The sequence below is a fragment of the Mauremys reevesii genome, linkage group 2 (genome assembly GCF_016161935.1).
Source record: "Mauremys reevesii isolate NIE-2019 linkage group 2, ASM1616193v1, whole genome shotgun sequence".
Classification (NCBI taxonomy): Eukaryota; Metazoa; Chordata; order Testudines; family Geoemydidae; genus Mauremys; species Mauremys reevesii.
This window is the reverse complement of record NC_052624.1, coordinates 214155270-214174660: the sequence shown is the minus strand read 5'-3', so window position 1 is coordinate 214174660 and position 19391 is coordinate 214155270. Positions and strand designations below refer to the sequence as shown.

At 41.8% G+C, this 19391-nt stretch overlaps 1 protein-coding gene across 7 annotated transcripts in view; it reads left to right on the top strand.

Annotated features, from left to right (window-relative positions):
* NOL4 (nucleolar protein 4) overlaps positions 1 to 19391 on the top strand; it is a 333499-nt gene that overhangs the window by 212280 nt on the left and 101828 nt on the right. For 6 of the 7 annotated variants that reach the window (XM_039526516.1, XM_039526514.1, XM_039526515.1 and 3 more), the window contains one exon: positions 17861 to 18144. In XM_039526516.1, the coding sequence (XP_039382450.1) occupies positions 17861 to 18144 (284 nt within the window). Of the gene's footprint in view, positions 1 to 14572; positions 14899 to 17860; positions 18145 to 19391 lie in introns of those variants that run through there. The other variant, XM_039526517.1, reaches the window with a different exon arrangement.

Here is a 19391-nt window from a genome sequence, read left to right as displayed (position 1 = left end):
GGGAGCTCAACCAGAGCCGCGGGAAGACGGGACCCGCCGCAGGCATGACTGCGGCAGGTCCGCTCGTCCCGGGCTCCGGTGGACCTGCCGCAGGCATGCCGGCGGGAGCTCCACCGGAGCCAAATGACGCCCTCCCCAGGATGCCGCCCCAAGCGGGCGCTTGGCCCGCTGGTGCCTAGAGCCGCCCCTGAATCAGAGTCTCCAGAGATTGCAGCATTTCAAGGGTAAATCCATTTGAGGAAATAGTCTGTTCTCATTCAAAAATCTGGTGACTGTTTCCACAGAAAGATTAGACTTCCCCCCACTGCATTAGTTTTGGCCAGTCTTCTGATATGCTTTCACCCAAGCTTAAACTATCCAAGATTGGCCCCACAAGTATTTAGAACATACCTTGCTGTTGATGAGGTAAGGAAAGAAAGAAGCATTTTCAGAATTTCTAAAAAAGTTACTTGATACTTGATCCTGTGAATTGTCTTTGAGAGTATCCCCATAGAATGGACCATCAGGAAATAATGTCTACTGCTCAAAATCTCCACACAAATAAACAAACATTTCTCCAGATGGTTTGGTTGACATCTGTGGCATTGCTTGTCTGCATCTCACATCATTTTTTTTTAGCATTCATCAGCCTACCATACTCATTTCATCAATGATAATAAAATTATAATTTTCCAAATTGTTTTATAACTTTTGAGGTGATTCACTGTCTAGCTCTTAAATTTTTATTGATCCCAGCATGCAGAGCAGAATGATTAGTGGCTTCAGAAACATTTACAGCTGCAGCATCAGTTGATACAATCAGTAAAACTCTTTCAGACTCAAATTCACTGTTCAAAGTGGAAGTAATAGGCTTGATCGCAGTGCTTTTACTGCTCCCAGCTTTCCCTTGGATTATGACTTTTTTTGTCTCGTTGGTTATATTACTATTTGCTACTGTAGTAAATCTAAAATCTGTTCTTTTGTGCAGAAAAAAAATCACATTTGGCATTTCATATTGTTGAACATTATCATTTGTTTTTGCTGTAGGTGTAAAAAAATCAAAGGTCACCTGAATTGTTGTAATCTGTAAGCGGTGCTCCAGTCATGACTGAGATCTATATACCATGCATTCCAGTTTCAGCATGTCCAGCTAGTCCATTTGGTCCCACCTCAGAAACAACCAGCCATTCATGAAGAAAAGGATTTTCCTCAACACCAACTATATTTATCCTTGACTACTGGAATTTCTAACAACTGGAACTCTTGCTAAACTTTTGTCTTGAAATTATCTTTCCATGTAGCGAATCTGTTTGCCGTTTCCTCTAAGTTTCACCACAGTACCTTCAAAACGACTTACTGCCAATAATAATCATTCTGCTCTGTATTTTCACTTGGTTTAACGCACAAAAAATCTAACATCATCAGGTGTTCCTTCATTTAACCCAGCTTTGTCTTTTTTAATATTTTGAGAACAATTTTCTTGCATTTGGTTGGATTATTTTCCAAATCTGGATTCTGTGGATAAAATTCTCGGCTTTCTGTGTGGATTGCTAGTGACTGTTCTGACTGAACATTAACTGATTCAAATGTCCTGCTGTAATGACAGAACGGCCAGCCCATTGAAATGTTACTTGGGCTAAGTAGTCTCATTCCTAGCAAGTTTTTAGGGGGGAAAATTGTACTGCAGTTTTTGCAATATCACCATCCATTACATCATTACTTAGAACATTTCCAAATAATTGCTTTAGGGCTCTTGACCTGAGCTCACCTTTTACTCATATTTAGTTATGTATTTGAATATAGCATCAGTGGACAGGATGCACTGTGTATTAGTGTTGGCTTGTCAATAATGTTCATATACAAATATATTGTGCCAGTTCACCAAAGAATCATTTCTTGGAGTTTTACGTTGCCACTTGCCTTCAGTCTTGACCAGGTATCTTGTAAGTGAAAGGGGAACTTACAATATAACTCTTCATTACTGATTTTTTCTTATAGATAGGCATGCCATTAGCAACAATTATAAGCTGTATGTAAACTTTTTCATGGCACTTTATTTCTGAATAGTATCACTTACATGCATGCATGACAGCTTCTGGAATGTCAACATGAGGATGCATTGTCATCAGTGTTGCTCAAATATTTTGCTATCATTGACCACTGTTCTTAGTCAGCACTATCAAGCAGAGAAACACTGAGTGCTTCATTGAGCCACAAAACACCAAAGATATGGGGACTTCTAGTCTTGAAAGTTGGTGTGATACAAGATTCCTTAACAATGATTTATTTGTAAAGAAGTCAGGCTGATCTTGGAAAAACTGTAAAAAAATGGATATTTGTTAAGAAGTTTTGAAATCCTTCTGTTTGATATATTTTCTGGCATTGCTAAGTATTCTGTTTCTGGATCCACCATTAAATATCGTTCAGGCCAGCGCAAGTCAGCTGCACTTAACATGAATAACAGTGTCAGATGTCCCAAAAAATTGCACCATGTGTAAGAGCTCACTGCAAAATGTGTGCCAGTAGGTGTCAATGCCCCACAGAGAGCAATTGTAAAATAATTGTTTTTTTCCACCTGGGGGCTCCGCTTTCAGTCTTTTTTGTTTTGATTTGTTTATGTATGTTTACACTGTTTAATCTATTCCTTTTTACTCACACTGTTCCCTGCTGAAGTGTGGTCCATCTCTTTAAAACATCAAATATTTGAAATCTTGGATTGACAATCTTAACTCTGGGTGAACATAAATCCACAGCTGTTGTAGGAAATGGTGTTATAAATGCCATAGCAAAGTATCCAGTAATCTTAAACTTATTGACGGGATCTATGGAATCTTCTGGCCATGGTATCTTTTCATTATTTATTGGCTCTGTTTATCAAAAGAGCATCCAAAGCTGCTCTGTGCTTCTAATTTTGATACATTTTGAAGAAGGTAGGTGATCAAATGCATCACTGTCTTCAGGGAGCTGCAATAAATTATGCTCTATGGGTTCTAAATCTCTGTCAAAAATATTATTTCTCTACATACAAAAGAGCCTTTTTTACTCTTTGCAAATTAACATGGAAGTCAATGTGTACATCTACGGAATCCAATGACCGGGGTGTGGGCGATCACTCCTAGTGGTTGGTGCCAGAGTCACTCCTAGCTGTTGGAGCTAAGGGTCAAAACTGAAGACAGTATCAAGTACCAAGCCCCTGGTGCATGGCCAGGAGTCAGAGCTGGAAATCGGTGTCAGGTGCCTGGAGCAGGGCAGGACAGCAGTAACTTGGAGTAGACTGGAGTCTGGGATAGGAGGACAAGAACCAAGAATAGTAGGGGTAGCAGGAACGAGGAGCAGGCAGGAATGCAGGGCTCAGGAGTCAGGTAAGCAGGACGGGTTATGTAGTAGCAGCCAGCCAGGGATTCCTTTAGTTGCTCAGACAACTTCCTGTTGTTGGTTCCTGGTTTATATAGAGTCCCTCAGCCAATCGGGGTGATGGATGTTTCCACAGATCAGGAGCTTCGAGGGTGGCGCCCTCTGCAAGCTAACCCTTCTTTGGACCTCTCCCTGCTTACTCAGGTGAGCTGCTGGGTTGTGGTTGTGGCCTTGGTGCTGCCTGGGGATCTGTGGGACCAACTCCAAGGCCCATGATCCTTCATATTGATTTTGGAATGAAAACATGCATGCACCAAAAACAGAGGGCGATAAAGCAGGCTGCTCTCTAAGGCGGAGACGCACATCTCACACCATCTTGATCTAATCTGGCTCTTACCAGACTGACTCTGCACCCTTTCCTGCAGAGACCCCTAGCTTGCAAGCAGGACAAGGTAAGTACCCTCCCCTTCCCCCGCCACACACTCTGAAAGCAAGAGCTTGCAGTTGCAACACTGTCCTCAATAACTGTACACCAATAGTACTAGGTGCACTCTGGCAATCAGCAGTTCTTCAACCAAGGTTAGATTACTTTGTTCAGGAGGCTGTAGTCTGAGATCCATGTTATTTTTAGTAGAAAAAATATTACTTTACTTTCTCAATTGATTGTAAATGTCATATAAATGCCTATATATCTCTTGCAACAGCTGTGGTATTTGTACTATGTTAGAGGTTTTTGATGCTGATCAGAGGGAGACCAATCAGTACCAACAACTTGTTGATTTGGTCTATGACACTGCCTGTCCATTTGCAATCATAATCAGTGCACTGGTGAGATGTCCATGGTTCAGTATTTAACTGGTATGCTTTCTGGGATGGCAGTCTACTTTCATGTTGTAGCCTTTGTAGATGTGTACTGTTTTTTGTTTTGTTTTTGGCATGATATAGTCACTGTAGAGTAAAATTCAAAAACATAAGATGCGATTTTCAAAAGTTATGTTACAGCCCAACAAACAGAGAAATGCCATTTAGTTGAACATAGAGTCTTGCTTTGCCTGGCCACATAGTACTCCTTTCAGTGTTTACCCCAGGTGAGCAGAGATACAGTAACACACATATTTCCACGTATTTCACAAACATTTAACAGGACAATTAAAATAAAGAGTTAACTTCAGAAGGGGTGTGCAATTTGGACCTCCTAATAATTTACTTTAGGGAAATTTGAATTACCTGCATAAAAGAGCAGCCATTCCAGGCTCTGAGCATCCTTGGCAAACTTTAAAAAAAATACAATGTATCCATAACAGACTCTAACAATTGAGCCACACAGACTCTGTCCTGGCAGCAACATGAATTATATAGCAGTGTAACAATAACCCCCCAACAAAGTTAGCACTGGAGCACCAGATTTGGATTCGTACACGCAGGCTCTCACATCAGCAGAGTGTCTGTAAGTAGATCTCAGGGAGCCAAAGGTGCTGTGGCTGACACGCTGAGGAATAGGGTGCAAGAGACTGTAATTTAAAGAAGCCCCCCTCTACATCAGTGTACACTTCCTCTACCTTCTCTGGGTGTAAGTTGCTGGTCCAATATTTTTACTTGATTTTCAATATATGAGTATTAAATACAACTGCCCTCTGCATCAGGGCCTGATCCTGCAAACCTCTATGAACATAAGGAGTACAGCTGACCGGAGAAATCTTAATGGAACCATATTTTGTTAAAATCAAAACACTCAGGTAATCAGGCTGATTTAACTGGAATTTCATTTCAGAAGAAAACTGGAAAAAACTTCTGATCATGTTGAAATGTTGCATTTCAACATTGTTGGAACAAAATTACTCAATTCTTTTTAATTTTTATAATATACATATTTTAATATATAATACAAAATAAAATAAAAAATTAAAAGAAATGTTTTGATTGACTTGAAACAATTTCCCCCCTTGCATTTTCCTTCACAGAAAACTTTAAAATTTTCAGGTTTTGGAACAAGGCCAAATCTCAAAATCCTTCACAAAACAGAACTTCTGTTCTGGGCACAGTTCTAATTACTAGTCCCATTTAAAGTCACAGGGAACCCACATGAATAAAATTGTTTAGATTTTCTAGGACTGACCCCTTTGTATTCAGTGTACTTTCAAAAATGAATAACAGTATTATAATAAAAAAATGCCAAGAATTATTTAAGAAGATATTGTCAAGATGGAGATGCAGGAAATGTGGCCCTGATCCAGCAAGTCTTACAGCTGTGCTTTGCTTTATGATAAAATAGTAACATTGAGGTCACTGGGACCACTCATGAGCATTAAGGTAAATGTGTAAAGGCTTTTGCCAGAATCGGTGCTTTAAAAAAGACTTAAAATATGGTCCCACTACTCCATAGAACTCTGGAAAAAATAACCAATCTCCCAAATTAGGGCATTTAGATTGGACAGAAAAATTACCTCTCTGCCACCAACATAACTACAGTTTTTGAATTCTTTGTGATCAGAAGTATGCGAGACTCTCTTCATTTCTGCTTGTCTGATCCCTTTTAGTGAGCACACGGTACTGTAATATATAAGAATCCTACTTTCTGTTAAGAGAAATCTTCGGTTTCAGTTCCTTTCCTGCTTACAGGAATGGAGAAGATAGGTAGAACCAGGGCCTTGTAAAGTTTGGGACCTCAAGCAACAACTTGTGATGAAAGTTGCTTAGGATATGTGGGGCCCAAAGCAATCACTTGTTATCTTTGTTCTTAAGGCCTTCTTCTCCTGTCTTGCTGCTGGAGATGGGACTGGGGGAAGAGTATCATGCTATGACCTTTCCCTCCCTCCAATCCTGCTAAGGGAACAGCAGGCTGTGGGTTGATGAGGATATGCAAGGCCCCCAAGCAGTCATTTGTCTTGCTTGACCTCAAGGCAAGCCTTGAAGAGTGGAATTACAGAAAAATTTATTTGTGTGCACCCACAAACCATAATAAACCTGGTATTTCTAATTTTAGGCCTTGACAGGGACTTTAAATGTACCCTGTTAAAAATACCAGTGTTCAGAGCAGATGCCTTATAGAGTATTTCCTCCACTGACTCAAGAGCTATAGACTTGATCATTTATCTCCCTCTTTGTCTCCTGGCAGGTCTTTGTTTGTATTGGCCCTGATGTCGAGTATGACAATATAAATATATACCAGTTTGTACAATGGGGCAAAAGTAAGGATGGGCAAATGTATTTAGCAAGACCTTGACTCTTCTCAAACATCCTAGGTTCAAAATTAGGAATCAAACACAAATCTCTTTTGTTTCCATTCTGTTTTGAGTTGGCAACATTCCAATTCCTTTCTGCTGCTGAGAGTGGCAGCTGTTATTCTCCAGAGTCGAGCCTTGCTAGCAGCTCAGATACTTCTACAATCCTGGGCAAGAAAGAGGAAAAGGAGGTCAATGGAGCTGTGGAATACTGAGTGCTCTTGAAAACTTTGTCACTTATTTAGGTACCTAACTATGGATATGGAGGGAGGGGCTAACTTTGAGCTCTTGCTTTTTAACATGTTGGAATTAGGTCTTTGTGCATGGTCCAGTACTACTGATTACTTTTTTCCAATTGAGCTCCTTCAGTAAAAAGCCAATGTCTCTAGCAGTCTTTACCCCTGGTTTGAATCCTATCTTTCATATTAAGACTTCATACCTTCTTCCTGTCCCTTTTTGAAGTGCTTCCATCTCAATCTTCTCTTTTCCAAATGTCTTCCCCCTTTGGTGCATATCTCGTTTACATCTGCAACCTTGGCTGACACTCCTATGCATATGAAACCCAAGTTTACATCTAACTGAATCACCTTCTTTTCCCATTATTCTGTCACCCAATTTACATGTGCAATTATGGTAATTGTGCATTCAAAGTAGGTGCACAATTATGCAGAGACTTTATAAATTTGTCCTTTTCCGGTGACACTGCTTGCACTATGACTGACATGGCTCTTACTTTGTCTGATGGCTGTTGGTGCTGTAGAGTGACAGTTCACTGTACTATTAAATACACTGTAACATCTGCCAATAAGATAGCTGCATTTTTTTATGGATAAACTTTCTCAAATCTACTGTTAGTTTCTGAAAAACTTGCAGTTTTGCTTAATTTGTTTTTCTGAAAGAAGAGGTGTCAATTTGATGTTGATTCCATTTTGGATAATATGTGTGTGTATATGTAATAACCCACTGTTTAAAGGCCACATCCTACTCCGACTGAAAATGGGGAGAGTCTTTCCATTGACTTCAGAGGGAGTTGGATAAGCCCTAAATGCTGTTTTGTTCTTTCTTGCTTTTTATGTATTGTGAATGAGCAGGACTTCATCAATGAAATAATTTAGGGCTGAATCCTGTGTTACTGAAGCCAATGGCAAATCATTAATTGATTTGAATTATGCAGGATTAGGCTTTTAATGCAGAAGCTGCTTAGTTTAGTTCACAAATGGGATAATTTGCCAGGGAAGTAAGAAAAGTATATGCATTGAAAAAGGGAGAAGGACTTGCTAATATTAGTGGCCGCAGCTCAAGTGGACTCATTATACATATTCATCTTTCTCCTTATGTGAAAAAAATGCATTGTTGATTGAGTTATAGTTGCTTCTGGGTATCTTAGGTTACATCTACATTACACACCACTGGTGGTAGGCTGTGTCCACAATGTGGTGTGCAGAAACATGTGTCAGTGATGTGTCAATGCCCCTCTGCTATGTACATCGGCCAAACTGGACAGTCTCTAAGGAAAAGGATAAATGGACACAAATCAGACATTAGGAATGGCAATATACAAAAGCCTGTAGGAGAACACTTCAACCTCCCTGGCCACACAATAGCAGATCTTAAGGTGGCCATCCTGCAGCAAAAAAACTTTAGGACCAGACTTCAAAGAGAAACTGCTGAGCTCCAGTTCATCTGCAAATTTGACACCATCAGTTCAGGATTAAACAAAGACTGTGAATGGCTTGCCAATTACAGAACCAGTTTCTTCTCCCTTGGTTTTCACACCTCAACTGCTAGAACAGGGCGTCATCCTCCCTGATTGATCTAACCTCGTTATCTCTAGCTTGCTTCTTGCTTGCTTATATATACCTGCCCCGGGAAATTTCCACTACTTGCATCCAAAGAAGTGGGTATTCACCCATGAAAGCTCATGCTGCAAAACGTCTGTTAGTCTGTAAGGCACAGGATTTTTTGCTGCTTCTACAGAACCAGACTAACATGGCTACCCCTCTGATACTTGATATGTGTCAGTGAAAAGCTCTGGAGGAGGGGAGGCAGTGAGGAAAGGCTTCAGCAGCTCCTTGCTGCCTGAGCCTTTCATTGTGGTGAGGAAAGGCTTGGCAAAGGGGAGGCAGCAGGGAAAGGCCCTGCTGCAGGGAAAGGCTCCAGCAGCAGGAGCTAGCAGAGCCTTTCCCTGCTTCCGGATTCTATCCCTGTGGTGGGGAAAGGGCTCCAGCAGCATAGAGCTGCCAGAGTCTTTTCCCCCTACCAGTGTTTACGCCATGGAGAGGAAATGCCCCAGCCATGGAGAGCTGGCAGAGCCTTCCTTCTCTCCCCCCATCGGAGTCTTTCCCTGCCACAGAGAGAGGTTCCACAGTGGGGAGCTGCCCAAGTACCCAAACCTTTCCTCACTTTCCTCACTGCCTTCTCCCTGCCAGAGCCTTTCCCTAGTGCCGGAGTCTTTTCCTGCAGAAGGGAAAGACTCCAGAAGTGGGAAGGCAGTGGGACACTACACTATTAAAAATAGTAGGTAGATGGGAGGTAGGCTTGGGCAAGTAGAGAGCATATACAGTATGTACTCACAAACATACTCACACCCTTCAGGCGTGGCTTTACTCTACGTACCTAAACCAGGCCTCACTAGCTACACTGCTATTTATGCTCATGCTAAGGGGCTATGCAGGTACGTACTCTACATGGTAGTAAAGAAGCGTGCAGTGTAGATGTACCTTTAAAGTTGTGCCCTAAACTTGTGCAGAATACATAATTTGTGATCAAAATGAAACGTACCTGAATACAGGATTTTGAATAATTGATATTAAATGGGCACTTCAAAGTTGGTAGACGTGAAATCTGACCTAGTCTTTTTATTATATATCTTAGCAAAGTCCACATATATTGCCATGGATTCCCTTACTCTGCATGTTGCACTATTTTGTCTCTGTCACCATACTCCTATTCCAAAGCTGCATATTCAGTTGCTTGCAGTACTGTAGTCTTTTTAATCACCAAGTTTATCAGGGCTGAATAGTGCCCCTTTGATTTATGGAACCCAGAAAGTTACAGTATTTCTAAAAAGAATTTAACTAGCAATTTAAAGTTTAAAATATTTATTTACAGAGCATGTGGTTTTCATTAAAAAATGTTTAAACAGAAAATGCATAACTGGCAATAGAAGGTAAAGAATGTAAAATATACTTGCAATATACAGGCAATTGACAGTAAAAAAAACATAAAATAACTCAGAGCTAGACTGTGCCACATTTACTCACGTAGGGTACTGCACATGGCAAGCGGTCCTACTGAAATCAGTCAGACTACTCATGGTGTAAGGTACCATTTAGCAAGAGTGAGTGTGGTGGAATCTGGCCTGTAGGGGTGCTGGCCAGGGCTCAACCCTCTCCAGCGCGGCGGGGAGCCACACCAGCTCACTGCACACTGCTGAGGTTTGGGGAATTAGTCTGGCCGTGGGAGCCTTTCCTGGTAGCCCTGGCGGTAACTGGAATAAACACCATAAGCCCAGGCCCTGGGTCAAGGCGGGCAACAATGAGACGGGTACTCAGGCCCTCAGGCAGGGCTGAGCAACAACAGTAGGCCCAAGCCTCCAAGGCCTGGGAGAGGGGGAGACTGCCACCCTGAGTTGGGTGGCAGGGGGGACGCAGGCCCTCCCACTCCACTGCGTCCCAGCCCAGGGCCCTAGCAGCGGCAGAAGACCCACTGCTGAGTCAGTGGGGATCCTGGCTGCAACACACTGACATGGGCTCTGGCAGTGTTGCAGCCAGACTAGGGTCGGCTGCCCCCGGGCTACTTCCACACTCCCTCTCGGGTAGTACTTGAGTCATGGTGGTGTCCTCTGGGGGGTCCAGCACCATGGGTTCCTCGGGGCAGTGGGCGAGCGGCAGGTCCAGCAACTCCTCCAGATAACGGGCACAGGGCAGGTCCGGTAACTCCTCCGGGTAGCGGGCACTGGGCAGGTCTGGCCAGTCCTGGTGGCCACCTTGGGCCGTGGGGTTTTCCCAATCGCGGGGCAGGTCTGGCCTCTCCGGCGGCTGGGGCCTTACTGAGCTCTGAGGGCGAGCCTTTATACTTCTAGGTCACCACCTGACCCTCTGAGGGGCGGGCTCAGAGCTCCCTAGCTCCGCCCACTCTGGCCTCCGGATGGGCTCTTCCCTCTCCGGGGCGGAGGGGAGTCATACCACCTCACTACATGGCCCTAGAAGCTTAAAGCACCCTTTGTAATACAGGATTTTTGTCTACAGTCTGAAAGAGTAGGTTTTATGGCAGACAACCCTGGATTTGCACAGACAACAGCTTTGGTCTCTCAAATCTCACTCTTCCCATTCAGCTTATGCCCAACATTCTACTTTCAGAAAGAATGGTTACTTGTATTACAGCAAATATGTTTTTTCTAGATGTTCTGTCCTCGTGGATCCCATTCTTGGTGCTGTTGTAATAACTGGGCCTCTAAATTTATTTTAATTGTGATCTTAACTGTAAAAAGTATGTGAAAGTTCATAAGATGTTACTGTAAAGTATAATCACAAATGTTGATGGGAAAAGGTACAAAAAGGAGACAAACTGAATTAGTCTAAATGAAAATACTAATATGGTTTAAGGACTATGTTAAAATGCTTCGTAAAAACAGAAAATGTGGAATCAGAAATTAATAAATCAAGTTTAGTTTGTCGAATATTAGGCTTAATTGGTGGACAAAATCATCACTTCCTCTTTGGGACCTTAAAGGAGACATTGGGGGTAAAATAATGAAGAGCAGATGGAGGCTCCTGGAGTGAGCTTCACTGTCATGGCTGCCATCTCCACCATCTCTTGAGACCCCAGCCCCTTGTTCTAATCTTGAGATATCTTGACCAGACTAGTCCAGTCCAGAGAGAGGGATGCAAATAACATTGTCCCCTCTGCCAATTCTAGCTGAATCCCAAACACCACCTGGGATGAAATGGGATCAAAGGTTAACAATAACAGCAACAACAGCTCCAGCTCATCTCAGCTAACACCTTCTCTTTTACCCCAAAGGACAGTTATTTAATCTTTGATACCATCTAAGACAGTGGTTCTCAAACTTGGGCCACCGCTTGTTCAGGGAAAGCCCCTGGTGGACCGGGCTGGTTTGTTTACCTGCTGCATCCGCAGGTTCTGCCGATCACGGCTCCCACTGGCTGCGGTTCGCTGCGCCAGGCCAATGGGGGCTGCAGGAATGCCAAATCCGGTGTGTGTGTGTGTGTTCAGTCCATGCCTCCTTGAAAAAAAAAGGCGGAGGTACCAAGTGCTGGAAGCGAGCAGAGCAGTAAAGATCCTCACAGATTACCCAAAACTCTTGACCACAAAGTCAGACTTGCTGCCCTTGGTTAGGTCCAGGATGAGATGTCACCAATGAGGAAGTAGAACCTTTTCTCTTATATCAGGGTCTCTTCCTAAAGGATTCTAGCCAGTCTCAGATGATAGAAGTAGGAAGAGGATTATTTCTGCCTTGAGGTCATCTGCACTTTGAATTTGTTTACTATTCTATGATGGGATATAAAGGCTAGAGATCAGAGGGTTGCTCTTGAATTCTTTAATATGTAATTCTTCATCTGTCTTTGAACTAAATGTCGTATCCTTCAAAAAGTAGGTCTTTTGTTGATATGAACCTCTTTTGATTCAAAACCAGATGCAATCAACCAAGATGCTCTTCTCATTATAATCCACAAAGTCATTGACCTTGCAAGATGTATCTGCAGCATGAAGTGACACTTTTAGTGCTGTCTTGGAGACTAAAATTCCTCTTTAGATTCTAAAAAACATTAAAATCTCTCCCAGGGATAGTCCATTGGCTGTCAAAGTCTGTTAATTGGCAGTTCTGACCTATAGAGTATCTGGATCATTTTGGGAGAAAAATATATTCTTCCATCTTTTTGGATCTTTGTACTTTGGGGTCCATTTGGTAGACCAGGTTGTCTGGACTTTTCATTTGCTGCCTATACAACTAAGAAATGGAGAAGGAGATGGAGGAGTATAAAAATAGTCAAAATGCCTGAAAGGGTGTTTCATATCTGCAGTCCATCATTTTAGATGTTGCATCGATGGAAGCTGGCATCTATCAAGATCCTTGATGGAATCTAGAATACCCTCATTAATGGGCATTATATGTTTTTTCTTGTACCACCTCTAGTGGAATCTCCATGGTATTGGCCATCCACTTTAGGAGGTCTTGGAAAATTTTGAAGATGTCCATCACAGATGGAGTTGATGGAACAACAGCTTCATCTGGTGATGAAGAAAACGTCATATGTGTCACTGGATCTTCTTATTCAAAATTGCCTGTGTCCTCACTGTGCATTTCATGATCCTCTGTGCAAGCAACCTCAAGTTGTGGTAGCTGAACTGTTTTGTGTGAGGTTCCAGTTATGCAAAAGATTTACTTATAGAATGACCCACACCCTATCATGTTGAGAAATGAGAATGAGGTGTCCAAGCTGGCCAGTATGGCCAGAGTTACATCCCGTATTAAGGTATGTGGTGCCAAGGAGGAGGCATCCATGGGTTTAAGATCTGACTGACTTGTTTCTCGTATGATGAGAGACGGAAGGGGATATCACTCCTTTTTCTTGAACCTCCTCCTTAGTTGGCTCAGGTGATAAATTAGCAGTTCCTGGAGAAAGACTTCTGTTTGACATACACAATTATGAATAGTAAAACTCCTTTCTAGGAGGTGCTTTTTCCCCATGGAGTGGTAGGAAGTTAGGACGAGTCAAAGTACTCAATGAGAATAAGTCAGTACCAATGAAGAGTGATGTGATGACATTGTCGTAGTTGGTATCCTAGGTGCTAGTACTGTTCTGAATTTAGAAACTGCAGAAAGGGGCAAAAATCTCCAGTAAAGGAAACTCAGGCTCAGGAGAGACCCTTGGATGAGGTAAAAGGTAGTGGGACAGATGGAATCACAGAGTGTAAATTAGCCTCTGATGTTTGGGGCAAAACTTTTATTGAGGCAGAAGTGGCATGTGGTGCAGACGTAGCTGCAGTAATCATGTTGGCATCCAAAACTTTAAGAGTTAATAGCTTGTTCTTTGACAATACCCAGAAGACAGATCAGAGCCAAGCTCCGGACTTTGAATTGTGCTCTTTCCTCACATGGACAGCAGGGATTGCTGACTGATCTAAGGGAATCTGCACCACAGTTTTAGAGGCCTTTTTCTGTGGTATCTTTGATCCCAGGGAACTTGGGTAACCTCTCAGCTAGCTGAGGCCCTTCTGACTGTGTTTTCAAAGAGTGAATAGTACACTCAGAAGCAGGAAGTTTGAGTCACATGCTTCCTTCATAGACTTCCCCAACAAAAACCACTTGAACCATACCTCTGGGCAAAGACACTGGGGAAAGGACTTGAAAACTGTGCACTCCCTGGGGATATGTCCTTCCCCTAAACAAAGCAAATAAGCAAACAGTCTTTTGATGTGGCCATCATTCAGCAGTATAGCTACATCACTTGACAGGCAGGTTACCGGAGGACTTCAAGTCAGCTATTCCGGTGGCAGTTTGGCACCGGACCACACAGAAATTAAACTAATTACACTCCTGGTGGGGGGGCGGGAGGTATATGCATGTGTGTGTTGTTTTTTTATCAATGGGCTAACAAGTAGAAATAAGGCAATGATAACAACTACAACTAAGAAAATTAACAATTAAGTAACAATGACACAAGAAGTAAGAGGGATATGGAGGTTGTTCCATCTCACAATAGGAAGGAAAGCAGTGGCTTTTGGGTCATTTCCACCCCTTAACGCCATGGGGGTGGGGCGAGCAATGGCATGCAGTGCACATGCATGGCCCCAATGGATACTGCTGGCTAAATATTCCAGTCTCACACGCGTGGGGGCACATGTGCACCAAGAGTGTGCTCTATATGGAGAGATACTCAAAGAAGAAGTTGTAACCAATCACAACACAAAACAAAAATCCAACTGCCATCCTGACATCATCAGATTCTACACGCTGCTCTCAACATATTCTACGAGCAGCTGTTCTCATGCTCGCGCTCTCTCTGTTGCTACAACAACCCACATTCTCTCCATTGCTAAAGGCCCTGGATGATCAATTTTTTTTCCACTTCCTCCCCCAAGAAATGCTTCAACGGGGTGTGTGTTTTCAAAAAATAAATCAATGTAAGCTGTCCAGTAGGAATATGCACAGGTTACATTCATGGAGTGTTTGAAACCTAATTGTCCATTCATGCAAGATATATCATACCCTCACATTATTAGGACCCAGCATATAACCCTATATTTCTGAACCTGCCAGCACCTCTCCAAATACAAACCAGTGCCTGTTGCTGAATGATGAAGGAAAAAATATTTGGTAAGGAAACAGATTTTCAGCTTCAACAGTTTATTGCTGCTCAGGGGTTGTGATAGACATTAGAAAAATATGCTAATAACACGGCAAAAATACCTTGTCTGCAATTTATATGAAAGCAACAGTGTGCTAGATGCTTCATAGATAAAATAAGAAAATAAATCCTTAGATCAGAAGAGTTTATAATCTGAGGGCCAGATTGTGCCTGGGATGCTCCAGTGAGGCACTAGGTGCTGGGAGAATGCAAGAAGTCGCCCCTCTTTCACCTTTATACAAAGGCCAGGTATAATCACCATCACTACACACGCTGAGTGCAGGGACTGCACCACTAGGGCACAAGACTCAGCAAAGCAGATAGGAGGGGGATGGGAAGTTGCCAGGACCATGGCAGCAGAGCTGGCCAGGTACATGGGGTGGGGAAAGTATGCTTCACCTCTTGGGTCAGACTTACTGAAGACTTCTCTTGAAGTCAGTGGGACTATTTGTGAGAATAAAATCTATTCACATGGGTAAGGGTCTCTATCTATTCACATGGGTAAGGGTCTCTAGAGGATCAGACTCTTGGTCTCAATCACAGAACAGCTGTTGTTTTAATGTTAGTGTATTCTCTGCAAAAATAGCTCAACTGCCCAGGAATGAAATATGCTAAACTGTGTAATTTAGTTACCTTGGTAACATCTGTAAGAAGCTATCAGTGCTAAAATGCTTTTTTTCCCTTGATTCTTTTATGGTAATTCATATTTATATTTACATATAAAAAGTGTGTTTATAGCCATACCTCTGATCATTCTCCCCCTAGACATAGATTTTTATTCCTAAGGAAAAAGATAAAAACTGTATAACTGTATTGTTTACTGTAGACATTTGACTTTATACAAGAGACAAGAGTTTACTGTACAGGAATTGAGTCATTTGTTGGTGCCGCTAAAGTTACGTTGATAATACTTGTATCATTGTTTTAATGTCAGTGCTTAAGTACAGTTGTTAATTCTCAGGGATTTTTCAGTAGTTAAGTAATAAAGAGCTGTTTACATTTAATACATTTTTCTGTCCTCTGTTACCAGTTACCAGTTATATATATGTGTTAACCAAGGACTTTCTCAATCTTCCTTTGTTTGGACTTTCCATAAATAAAGTTACAATTCTTATTTTCCAGCTTATTTTTGAGCATAAGATCATTTTAGAAGAGTTGTAAATATTGTTCTTTATCTAAAATAATGTGTATCTTGGATTAGGCACTGTACTAGAAGATATATGGACTCCTGTTCCAATAGTGTGATAAAACAGCCTGTATATTTCTACAGTTGCAAGTAGAGTTTTCAACATTTCATTTGATTATGCACAGTAGGGATGTGTCTGTCAAAGGCTAGCATGTATAGTATATTCCTTTAATAGGTATAGACCTTTATCAGGGGTCAACTCCTGTTTGCTGTACTTATTCCAGTGATCCCAGTGAAGCCTTGGATTTGGCCCAGGTATTAATTTATAGGTGGTTCCAATATACATATATTGAATTGGTGACTAGAAGATGTATGTCCATCTAACAGTTTTGTACTTGGGACTTTTATATTTCCTATGTTCATTTATTATTTATAAAACAAACAAACACCTAGTACAGGATTTATAAATTTGCTATTGCAGCTGTTGGTTGTAAAGTATTCTGTTATATGGAAAGATGTTTCCTTAAACTAAAGCAGTGGTGGGCTACCTGTGGCCCACGGGCCGCATGTGACCCATCAGGGTAATCTGATTGCGGGCCACAAGACATTTTGCTGACATTGACTGTCCACAGGCACTGCCCCCTGCAGCTCCCAGTGGGTGTGGTTCTCTGTTCCGGGCCAATGAGAGCTGTGGGAAGTGGTGCCTGGACGCGAATGGGCCACAGGGATGTGCTGGCCACCGCTTCCAGATTTCATTGTGGGAGACCAGATTTCATGGTCTGTGATGCATTTTTCATGGCCGTGAATTTGGTAGGGCCCTAGTTATTGATAAACAGTCTTGTGAAACCTGGGGAAGAGTGTGCACCATTAGCAAGCCAGAGAAAGTGACTATACAAAAATACTGTTGAATGCATCCAGTAAGCATACTGAGGCCAGATTCTGCCACCTTTTCCTACATTGCGTAGTACATTGCTGTTCAAGGAACCCTGTTGATTCCAATGGGACTGTTCATGGAATAAGGCATTGAAAGCACAGGTGACAGAATATGGCTCTGAAAGGTTAGAGAAAAATATAATTTTAATTTCAGTTATAACAGTCTTAGAAGTTACTTGTAACAACAACATACAAAAATTTCAGATGAAAATCTGACTTTCTCATAGTCTTTTATTGTAATTTTTATTATTTCAGTTATGATTGATGTATAGTTTGAGAACAACTGAGACATGGTCTTTGTACCGGGAATCAACTTTCCCAGCATAATGTCTGATGCTAGCAATGAATGCACAAAGCCAGGGAACTAAGGAATTTTTATGTTCCACTACTTATGACAGATTTCTTTAAATAGCCATTTATGCTGCTATTTAAACATTTAGTCTGTAGTAAAATATTTTCCACCTCCTTGAAAACTGAGAGCCAGATTCTGCCCCCTCACCACCTGCAACAACGCTGACTTAAAAAAATGTGATGCTACAGTGATGGACTTGGTTATAAGAGCCTAAATGGATGGACAAGGGCAGAATTTGCTCCTAAAAAGCCAGTGTGACACTAGTTTTTGTGTGCACAATTGCACTAGTTTGACAGCCCAGATCTTTCCCCCAACTTTGACTATAATTCCATAGATTTATTTCCCAAGCTTAATTTTACTTGAAGACTATTGTGTTTTATTGCAAAAAATGCATTAGATGCTAGACATCATTCAGTTTTAATTTTGCTATGCAAAACACTGTGAAGCTATAAATTCTGTTTGATCGGGTACAGAGTTTAACAATGGTGGCAGGTTACTGAAAATATGTATTTTTTAATAGATGATTCAGCTGCAGAGAGTTTTAATGGCAATGAGACCGTGGGACACAGTTCCAATGCTTCAGGTGGAATACACTGCAGGGAGATGGCAGAAACCAACAGTAATGGCAAAACAGATCTGGAGCAGGATGAGCAGCCTCTGAACCTGAGTGACAGTCCCCTCTCTGCTCAGCTGACTTCAGAATACAGACTAGATGATCACAACAGTAATGGAAAGAACAAATACAAGAACCTCCTAATTTCTGATCTCAAGATGGAAAGAGAGGCAAGAGAAAATGGAAGCAAGGTAAGATGCTCCCACATTCTCCAGATATAAAATGTATAGCTTAGAAAAGGAAAAGGTTTACAAGATACACCCAAAGGTTATTGCCAGTTGAGCATTTAATGAAATTTGTGCAATATGTGTCGCATTGTTACTTAGATCCTGAAGACCGACATGCATGCACCAGTTTATATATACAGTATATACATATGTCATGTTTAGACACTGACAAAAGTTAGTGTGGTTTCCTTTCAAGAACAGATGTTATAAGGTGTTTTACAGTTTTTATAAACTATGTAAGCTATCCATCTGAAATACTCTTAGAAGGCCATCCTATCGCATGTACTGTATGTCCATAGAATGAATCGGTTTAAATGTACAATGTTTATGCCCCTGTGGATCATTATATGGAAATCACCAACATTTGAAAAGAACTGGATTTCATTCCTTCCTGATTGTTTATGTATTATGCAGCCACCCAACTTGAATTAAAACTGACAAGTTTGCTCTGTGAAGCTGGAATTCCCTGAGGTCTTTTCTCTGTAGTCTCCATGTATGGGCAGGAGAAAAGTAAGGTGGTTATGTTGTGGATAAAGACAGATCCTACACGTTAGATAGTTAGCCTGCTACGAAGGAATTTGTCATGAATGTGCATTCTAAGGAATATGAAAAGATGGTCTATTTAATATAAATTTTCCATTGGTTTGCTCTGCTCCTATTGGTGACACGTCCTGCTTTTTATCTGACACTCTCAATTGGATTAGCACCTTCTAAAATTCAATTACTGCTATTGTAATACTGGATCAAAATGCTATTAATGCTGGTCACCAGCCTTCAGTAAAAGGCTATCCATTAGCCTGACAATAGGTATACTTTGAACTCCTCTACATTTTCTTGCAGAGCTTTGTAATGGGAGTGGTGTGGAAAAAGCTTTTTCTAGATATGTTCAGAGATGGAGCATAATTAGTGCTGTCCAGAAGACAACAATTCTGTTTCACTGTAACTTTTGAGGTTTTGAAATTTGTGGTTCTTCTTCGAGTGCTTTCTCATATCGATTCCAATTAGGTGTGCGTGCGGCGTGTGCACGATCATTGGAAGATTTTTACCCTAGCAACACTCGGTGGGTCGGCTGAGGCGCCTCCTGGAGTGGCGCTCTTATGGCGCCGGATATATGCCCCTGCCCACCCAGAGCCCCCTCAGTTCCTTTTTTCCGCCCGTGACGGTCATTGGAACTGTGGAGCGCGGCTTAGCTGATCTCCACTTCCCTAGCT